General features: G+C 48.0%; 1 protein-coding gene across 1 annotated transcript in view; it reads left to right on the forward strand.

Annotated features, from left to right (window-relative positions):
- The window catches only part of VPS35L (VPS35 endosomal protein sorting factor like), a 221,075-nt gene that overhangs the window by 208,314 nt on the left and 2,465 nt on the right, over window positions 1-10,296 (forward strand). The window contains exon 28 of the mRNA XM_007954736.2: window positions 2,154-2,272. Within this exon, the coding sequence (XP_007952927.2) occupies window positions 2,154-2,272 (119 nt within the window). The remainder of the gene's footprint in view (window positions 1-2,153; window positions 2,273-10,296) is intronic.

Raw genomic sequence — 10,296 nt, forward strand, 5'->3', positions numbered from 1 at the left:
TAAAAAAAAAAAAAAAAATCCAACCTCAGGACCGGCTGCTGCCCAGCCAAAGGAGCAATCGCCAAGGAAACAGTCGGCTGGGAGAGTATTCCCTGGAAGAGTCCTCAGATGGATAGTAAAACATCGAGTTAGTGATTACCGAGTGACAGAAGCTGGGGAGCAAGGAACCTAGTTCTTGTTCTTAGGCAGTAAGTGTGCCAGTGGTTTAGCCCAATTTTAGGCCTGCACCAGACCAGCAGCACGAATCGCTGCCCCTGCAACTTCCTCTGTTAGTGAGCACTCCGTGTTGTGTGTGCACCTAAGAAGCCTGTGGGTTGTGATGTTGAGTTGGGCTCCTCAGAGAAAGTGCTGTTTGTGCACATCAAGTTGAAATGACATGCAAGTCAGTGTTTGGAAGCTGAGGTGAAAGCAAAACATGGTTGGGGAAGAAAAGGTGTCTACACTCATGTAGACGTGGAGGAAAGATGGACTTAAGGCAAAAGTCATGATTTCATTATGGTCTCTAAGGCTTTTGCAGCAGGCTGGCCTGTGCCGAAAAAAAAAAAGAAAAAGAAAAACAACTGAAGTGTCTATTAGTAGGGACCAACTCTATGCATTATGGTCCTTCTATACAACGGAATACTCTTCAGTCACTAAAAACACAGGGATCAGTATATGCTGATATGGACATAGCTCCAAGATCTCTTACGATGTAAAAAACGCAAAGTGCAAAGCAGCATATCATACAGTATGATTGCCCATTGTCATAGATTGAATTGTGTCCCCCAAAATGTATGCCAGCTTGGCTGGGTCATGACTCTCGGTGGTTTGTTGTTGTTGTTGTGTGCGGTCAAGTCGGACCTGACTCATAGCGACCCTTCCTTGGTTTTCTGAGGTGATATCACTACAGAACTAGATTGCCCAACCTTCCTTCCAAGGAGTGGCTGGTGGGTTTGAACCTCCAGCCTTCTGGTTAGCAGGCAAGTGCCTTAGGCACTATGCTACCAGTTTAGAAGTTATGTAATGATGTAATGTGGCAGATATGTAAGATAGCCCATGATGGGATGGGATGTGATAAACCAATCAGGTGTAAAAGGATTAAGATTAAGGATGGGTTGCGGTATCCTTAATCCTATCACAGCCCTGATCCAGTGTAAGGAGAGCTTCCCTGGGATGTGGCCTGCAATGCCTTTATCTTACAAGAGATAAAAGGAGAGAGAAGGGAGCGCAGAGGGACCTCCTGTCACCAAGAAAGAAGACCAGGAGTGGAGCGCGAGTTTTGGACCCAGGGTCCCTGTGATGGGATCCTCCTAGGAACAAGAGACACGGAGAGAGAAAGTCTTCCCCTCGAGGCAGCAATCTGAGCTCGGGCTTGCAGCCTCCTGAACCGAAAGAGAAACTGTTAAACCATCCATCTGCTTGTGCTGTTTCTGCTATGGCAGCACTAGAGATCTAAGACATCCATAGTATATCACACTTGGTATGAAAAGTCAGTTAGTAAAAAGAGAGGGTGGAAGGAAGGGAGGGAAATCAAATCTGAGGCTGTCTTTAGTGGGGCTGGGCTTTCTCTGGGCAGTGATTTTTACCGGAAATGATCAGTCAAAGACCTCCAGTCTGTGACATTTTCAAAGAGGTTTAAGCTTTGAAAGTAATTGATTAGAAAAGTTTTATGGTCCATTCAAGGCTATTTTGAGGAAGGGGTTAAAGGGCAGGCAGCAAGGGGTGTAATTAGGAGCTCAGGTCTTAGAATCAGACCTCTGAGTTTTGGATCCCAGCTGGCAGTGCCTCAGAGCCTGTTTGCCCATCCATACTGATTAGGAGGACTCTGAAATTATGCATGTAAAAGCACTTGGCCCAGTGCCGGGCACACAGGAGACACTCTGGCAGTAGCAGCTGCTCTGATGGCCATGGTGATAGTGATGACTGTTGTCCCCTCCAGGCATGGGGAGGAAGAGGCCCACACAACTGGGCCTCTGGCTCAGACCACCCAACAGGCCAGGTGTCTTCTTTGTGATTCCCAGCACCCTAGCTCAGCAGGTAGCTTCAGCCATTTCCGTTTGGCCTGCCATGATTTCCTGCCATCTGCTGCCACCGATTGGCAACGATTGACACTGATTCCATGGCCAGGATGGCTGTGGGCTTGGGTGTGTCTCATGGCTCGTTTGTTCCCTCAGTGGACTCCAACGACAGCCTCTACGGGGGAGACTCCAAGTTCCTGGCTGAAAACAACAAGCTGTGCGAGACAGTGATGGCACAGATCCTGGAGCACCTGAAAGCCCTGGCCAAGGAGGAGGTGGGTCCCCTGCCGCCCCCGCCCACCTCTGCCTGAGAAAGCAGATGTTTCCGGGGTGCTTTGGTGTTTGTTCTAAAACAGGAGTTACGTGTTGATGTGCAAACCATTCACCAGATGCTCAGGACCTTGGCTCCTGCTATTTTCTCCGTTTGGAATGCTCCTCCCCCAGGTCTTCTCATCAGTCATGCCTCAGCAAAAAGTCAGCTCTTCAGAGAGCCCCTCCCTGCCCCTGTTCTCACACAGCCCCCACTCTCCATCTTGCCTCTGCTGTATTGCCTCTGAAGTGCTTTTCGCGCTGTCTGAAATGCCCTGTGTGTATATTTACATGTCAGCCACCAGCCTCCCCTACTAGAATGGAAGCTCTGTGAAAGCAGAGAACTTACTATCTTGGAGACCTGCCTGTGCCCGACGACCCTGACCCAGCCAAGCTGGATCCCCGGGATCCATCTGCCACCACAGTGCCCCCGACACCTGGAACAGAGGCAGGCATACAGCAGTCAATACATGTTGAATAAATAGTGTCATGTGTTTTCCACACCTCAGCTCTTCCAATGCTCACAACAACCCTGAGAAGTGTCTCTGTTATGTTTATTCCTATTGGACAGAAAAGGAAACCTAGGCTCAGAGAAGTGCATCCAGAGCTCCTGTGGTTGCAGGAGAACAGCAGGGATTGTAAGCCCGATTCCCAAGCCAGGACTCCTAACCACCACACTGTCCTCCTCACCAAGGCATTACATTTACCTGTTAAGTGGCATGTGGTCATTATCTAACACAGCAGTATGTTATGTTTTTCACTCTTTGTATAGATGAAGTACAGTTCATATATAGAAGTACACACAAGCCAGTGAGCTGGGAACAAGTGTTACCCTCACTTAGGAAGAAACGGAATCCTAGAGCGGTAACTAGGTGATACGGTTGATGCAGTCTTCTAGAACCCATGCTCTTACCTACAGATTCTATTCTTTTTTTTTAATTGTATTTTGGGTGAAAGTTTACAAACCAAATTCATTTTCCATTCAACAGTCCATACACATTTTGTTTCATGACATTGATTGGAATCCCCACATTATAACAGTTCACAGATTATTTTCTTTTATTAAATGTTACATCTTTTGTATTTTCACTGCAGTTTTTTAATCTTTTCTGTATAGATACATTGATGATTGATTTCAATATAATTTCCATATAAGTAACTACCTGGTTCCCTTCCCAACTAATGCTGATCACAGCTCCCATTTTTGCAGCTTTGGCCCAAACGTGTGAGTAACAGATGGCTCCCACTAACCGTAAATCAGGCCAGGCCGGGTTGGTTGGTAGGATTGGTTGGTTTTGCTGGACAGGCAGGTCTCCATTATTGCATTTAAGGCTAATTCCTGCTGTACAGTCAAGGTGGAGGGACAGGAGAGAAGGTTGGCAGTGCCTTAGGAGTCAAAGCTAGAACCTGACGTTCTACCGCTATATCCTGTCCTTGGGCCAGCTGGTGCCTGACATCACGGAGGAGACAGTTGGCTGGCTAGGTTAATGTTAGCTGGTCCCTGACTTGCCACCTCCACACACCTTCCTGAGTATTGCTCTTCACCTGTTCCCAGCTGCCTGCTCCAAGCCCTTAGCATTTCAAAATTTTGATTCCCACCTATCAAGGGACAACTTGGTCTCATCTCAGCAGGAAAGGGCTATTTTCCCTCACTGTCCTCTTCCTCAATTCCTTTTCCCAAAACTAAGACAGATTTTTTTTGTTGTTGTTTCCTCTGTTCCCAGTGGCTTTCCAACCCTGCCCCTTCTTTCAAAGCATTCAACCAGTTGCCTCCCCATCTTCCTCTTGCCCAAACCTCTGGCCTTTCCTGTATTCCTTCTTGTTCCTAGACTTTGCTCCACTACTTCTTACTCCATACCCTTTGAAGATAAAAGATCAAACTTGATTTTATTTCTTGCACATATCCAGATTCTATAAAATGCCATCCCTGCCCTACCTCCTTTCCCACTCCACTAAGAAAGCCATAAAAATATATAGCTGTACCTGAGGCACTTGACTGCTAACCAGAAGGCTGGCAGTTCAAACCCACCAGCCACTCCTCGGAAGGAAGATGGGGCAATCTACTTCCGTAGTGATACTGCCTTGGAAACCCAAGGAGGCGTCACTATGAGTCAGGTCCAACTCGACGGCACATAACAACATCCCATACAGTACAAACCTATATGTCCTGGGATCCCATTCTTGCCAGGGTATTCAAACAAGTACTGGAGAGAAAGGATATTGGGGGTGGGGAAGTGGGAGGCAAAAGCTGTATTTCTAGCGCCCTCTGCCAAATCCAGGTCCTATTAGGGTCAGCAGGCTAAATGGCTACATGCTCCACAAAAAGCACAGACATGATGCTGCCTTGGGGCCCTGATCACCTCCTAACGCCCTCTCTAGGAAGGGAGGATGTTGCATGTGTCCCACTGACCCTAAAAGGCCTGAACACTGAGTGAGAGAGCTTCTGGCTAAAACCCGTGCTCTTGGGAGAGTAGCGAATCCCTTGGGATCTGGAAGCTCCATGCTGGGAGCTTTTGCAGACCTTGCCCTGTGTATCTCTTTGCTTGTATCCTGTTGACTCTAGTAAACCTGTAGTGGTAAGTCGTTTATACTCTCTCTGAGTTTTATGATGCGTTCCAAGGAATTACTGGACCCACAGGGGCAATGGGAGTCAGCAGGACAGGACAGCCTTCCCCTCCCCAACCTTGCAAATGAAAGGCCATTGAAGATGTGTAGTCTCGGAGCCCTATTAGCACAACCATTAGCACTTAGCTGCTAACCAAAAGGTTGGCAGTTCGGAGCCACAGGAGAAAGACCTGGTGCAAAGATTACAGCCAAGGAAACTATGGGGCAGTTCTGCCCTGTTCCTGGAATTGACTTGTAGCACTAAGCAGCAGCGGTGGTCAGGGGACTGAGCGAGGGTTAAGGACAACGCTTTTGTCCATGCCTGTTTAGGGGGTTCAGGAGCAGGCCCTTGGTAGCTTCAGGTTGGACTTGTTACACTGATTTAGAGCCCCCACCGCCGACTCAGTGCAAAATGACTCCCAATTTCCTTTCCTGACTTATTAAAACTGTCAGCTCTGGCTTCTTTTAGCCCAGGGACCTCTTAAAGAAGTGATGTGTGTTTGGCAAGTTACACCCAGGAAAACTTTGCAACACGGTTTGAAAATCCAATTCTTCACTCTAAAGCGGCAGGCTGGGTTTAATCAGAGGAGGCCGTGGCAACATGACTGTAGCCCCCCACCTTCCCCAACCTCACAATAAAAAGCCCAGAACCATAGAATTTGGAGCTATTTTAAATGTCTTTTCTGTGGGTAAAGAGCTTTGGTGGCACAGTGGTTAAAAAACACTTGGCTGCTAACCAAAAGGTCAGTGGTTTGAACTCACTAGCCACTCCATGAGGAGCTCTAATGATGTAGTACCTAAGGAAGGCATTTGACTGCGAACCAGAAGGTTGATGGTTCAAATGCACCAGCTGCTCTGCAGGAGGAAGATGGCGCACTCTACTTCTGTAAAGGTTTACCACCTCAGAAACCCAAAGGTGGTTGCTGTGGGTCTGAATAGATTTGATGGGAGTGAGTTTGATTTATCTGTTTTTTTGAGCCACTCCATGGTAGGAAGATGAGGCAGTCTGCTTCCATAAAGATTACAGTCTTGGAAGCCCTATGGGGCAGATTTACTCTGTCCTGTAGGGTCACCATGAGCTGGACTCATAGTGGCAGTGGATTTGGTTTGGTTTGGGTTTCTCTGGGTGGTGATGGTGATAACTCTGAAACAGAATTCTGAAAGAGTTGAACTGGGATATTTCCAAAGAACATTTCAAGTCTCATAAATACCAGAGACTTTCACTGAAAATGCCTGTCCACATGCACATTTATTAGAAAAACACGGGCGGACTGAGCTGAAATGGAATCTGCCGTCCCTCGTTTGAACAGTGCCATGTGGAATTCCGCACAGGCGGCCACTTGATGGCAGAGCCCCTGGCGGTGAAGCACTCAGGAGGCTGGTGAGCCCCGAACAGGAGACTTGCTGCCCAGGCTCTTCCCAGCTCAGGAGGAGGGGGCCAGCGTCTGGAGGGCAGCTTCCAGCTGCTGCGCCGAGTGCCTGTCTCTTCTCGGTACTTGTGGAGGCCCTGCTACCAAAACCACGCTTTGCATCCACATGAAGGAGTCAGGCCCATTTTAACGAAGCTTAATGAAGTTGCTTGTTTGGCTGTGGTGAAACTGGGCACCATGCCCAGCCCTTCCAGCTTCCTGGAAATGACAAATTCTCATAGGGGAAAGATTCAAAATAAATTCTCCTGTTTGAACCCTCCGTGGAGAGGAGGTGGCTCGAGGCCTTGATTTGATTCTCTCAGCGTTGGTGTTTTTCTGAGTCTGCATGTCAGCCGGCGTGCTTTCTCACCCCTCATACCCAGCTCTAACAATCTTGTTTTTAATGGGCTGTGGCATTTAAAACACATGTGAATTGAGCCTCCCCTCCCCCCTTCTTTTTAAGAGTAAAATGCTTATTCAGAAGACACCGAGTGGGGAAATAGCTGCTCAGAGATTGTGTTCCTTGTTTGACTATCTTTCCTACTTTGAGTTGGATTTGAAATAAAATTTCCTTTTCACTTGGTCCTCTAGATCTAAGCAGAAAATGGGGTCCTCCTTGTTCTCCCAAGAGTCAAACGAGGGTCGGCTGAAAAGGTGGGCAGAAGGTGCTGGAACCCGCTCGGTGGCATTCTCCGCCCAGATTCCTGGTCAGTGCCGAACTGCACTGTTGGATACAGTAAATGAATCCGGAACAAGCAGGCCGCTGACAGTTAACAGGCGATTCCTGGGTGTGGGCCCTCTCGCCCCTGCCGGGATGCCACCTTTTCCGCAGGCTTGCAGCTTGGGCCCCATGCTGGCCTCCGAGGTGAGGCACTTCACTGTCAGCTTAGCTGCCCCTGGGACTGCCGCCCGATCTGGGACATTGCTAAGGCGGGCTTAGTTTGGGAGCCTGAGTATCTTAATTGCTCCTCAGCCTCCCTCACCCAGCTGCATCTGAAGCTGCTCCTTGACTTCTCCCCCTCCTCCCCTTCCCCCCTCCTTCCTCTCTCCTCCTTCCTCCCTCCCTCCTCCTTCTTCCTCCCTCCCTCCTCCTCCTTTCTCATTCCTTCATCTTTCCTTCCTCTGCCTCCCTCCCTCCTCCTTCCTCCCTCCCTCCCTCCCTCCTTTCTTCCTCTTCTTCTTCCTCTTTACTAAAAGACTTGAAATTCTGACTTAGGGAGGCCTCAGGAGGGGGTGGGCAAATTGGCCCAGCAGTTAGCACAGCGTCTGGCTCTCAGCAGGTTTCACGTGCCTATTTGTGGAATAATGGCTGGATGGAATGATGATAAGTTGGTTTTATCCACCTGGAGTTGTTCCAGCCGTTGCTGATTCCCTGGATAAAACTGCACAGCTGCAGTTGGCAGCTGCATTGGGCAGGTCTCTGAGCCTCTTCAGAATTTGCATTCCCAATATAGGGCTAAGGAGCCCTGGTGGCACAGTGGTTAAGTGCTCAGCTGCCAACCAAAAGGTTGACAGTTTGAACCCACCAGCTGATCTGAGGAAGGAAGATGTGGCAGTCTTCTTTTGCAAAGATATACAACCTTAAATATTCTGTGAGGCATTCTACTCTGTCCTATAGGGTCACTCACTATGAGTTGTAATAGACTCTAGAGCAATGAGTGTGGTGGTGTTTTTTTTTTTTTTTTTTTTTAATATGGAGCTAGCTGGACACCTATGGGAACATCTTACCACCTGGAGGAGGGGATATGGGGAGGTGGTGTGGGTATGCGCAAGGGCCCTGGAGTTGGACAGCTGGAGTTCAGACCCTCGCTGTGCCACTAACTAGCTGTGGGCAAGCTAACCTTGAGACCTTCAGGTGCCTCATCTGCAAAGTGGGGTCATGTTAGCTTCCTATTGCTGCCATAAAAAATGACGTCGTGGTTTCAAACACACATTTACCATCCCCTGATTCTGTAGATCTCAAGTCAAGGCTAGCTGGGCTGATTCCTCTGCTCCGGGTTCACAAGGCCCAATGCAAGGTATTGGCTGCTGGGCTATGTTCAGGGAAGAATCTGCTTCCACACTCGTGTAGGGTATTGGCAGAGTTCGGGTCTTTGTGGTTATAGGACTGAGGTCCCCATTCCTTGTTGGTTGTCAGTCTGGGGTTGTACTTACCACTAGCGGCCACCTGCATTCCTTGGCTTCTGCATGCCCACCCTCCACCCGCCACCCCTCTTGAAAGCCAGCAGGTCCTTTTTGTGCTTTGAATCTGTCTGGCATTCCCTTCTGCTTCACCTCTCCTTAGCTTGCTTTTCTCCTCTGCTTCTTTTCTCTGACTATCCTGAGAAATTTCTCTAATGTTAAGGGCCCACCCAAATAATCCAAGATAATCTCCCTACTTTAAGGTCCACAACTTTAATTCCATCTGCAAAGTCTGTTCCCAGCAGTACCTAGATTTGTGTTTGAATAAAGTGGATGGAAATCTTGGGGGGATGGCTTTAGAAATCTGCCTACCAAGGAGGTTATAAGGGAACCTACCTCAGAGAGTCGTTGTGAAGATTAAATGAGGTGTGTTGTATAAAGTGTGGAGCTAGTGTGTGAGGCCCCTGGCAGCCCTGATGCTCTGTGGTGCCAGCCAGGACCACCCAGCCACCTGAGCATCACATTACAGGGTCCACCGTAGACATGTGACCTAACCTGACCACGTGGGCTCCCTGAGACAGCAAAGGCTCGTATTGACTGGGCCTCCCAGGTTCCTTCATTTACCTTTGGGGAGTTGGATCCTTTCTCCTCAGCTTGTTAAATCCTGGGCATGTATTTCCCCTTCTGCCTTTATAACATCCAAAGTTGAGGCTCAGGTTTGAACTTTTCTTAGTAAGTTATCTCTCTCGTCAGATTATTGAGCAAGAGGCAAGAGTGTACATGGTTCTGGTAAAAGGCAGACATGGGCTTCAGGTGATGGGGAGCCCCTTCCATGGCTGGTGGTAGCTGTCATTTGGGCTTTTTGGTCTTTTTCCCCAGTAGCTTTTCAGTTTTGAATGTTACTTGCATTGAAGCAAGAAAACTTATCATTGGTTGGTTGAGTTTCATTCCTTGATCCCACACTAAGTGTGCAGTTTCCTGAAAGTATCAGTCACGCTGTGTGTTTCTTTTGAGGCACAGAGCTAAGTACTTTACATACATCATCTCATTTAATCCTCATAAGATACCCGCTGTTGTTAGGAGCTGTTGAGTTGCTGCCAATTCATAGTGACCCTGCGTACAAAGAACAAAACACTGCCCAGTCCTGTGCCAGCCTCACGATCTTTGCTGGGCCTGAGCCCGTCATTGCAGCCACGGTGTCAATCCATCTTGTTGAGGGCCTTCCCCTTTTTCACTGCCCCTCTACTTTACCAAGCATTTCCTTCTCCAGGAAATGATCCCTTCTGACAACATGAGCAAGTAGGGAGATGAAGTGTGGCCTTCAGACTTGAAGGAGCATTCCAGCTGTCTTTTTTCCAAGACATACTTGTTTCTTCTTCTGCAGTCCACGGTATTGTCAGTATTCTTCACCAACACCACAATTCAAAGACATCAGCTCTTCTTTAGTGTTGCTTATTCATTGTCCAGCTTTCAAACACATGGGGCAGTTGAAAATATCAGAGCATGGGTCAGGAGCACCTTAGTCTTCAGGGTGACATCCTTGCCCTTTAACACTTTAAAGAGATCTTTTTCAGCAGATTTGCTCAGTGCATTACATCATTTGATTTCTGGACACCTGCTTCCATGGGTGTTGATTGTGGATCCAAGAAAAATGAAATCCCTAATAGCTTCAATCTTTTCTCCGTTTATTGTAATGTTGCTTATTTTTCCAGTTGTGAGGACTTGTTTTCTCTTTGTTGAAGTGTGGTCCATACTGAAGGCTGTAGCATTAGATCTTTGTCAGTAAGTGCTTCAAGTCGTGTTCACTTTCCGCAAGCAAGGCTTGTCATCTCATATCACAGGTTGTTGATGAATCT

Source organism: Orycteropus afer, unplaced genomic scaffold, assembly GCF_000298275.1.
Source record: "Orycteropus afer afer isolate SDZICR_OR568_19922 unplaced genomic scaffold, OryAfe1.0 scaffold00470, whole genome shotgun sequence".
Taxonomy (NCBI): Eukaryota; Metazoa; Chordata; class Mammalia; order Tubulidentata; family Orycteropodidae; genus Orycteropus; species Orycteropus afer.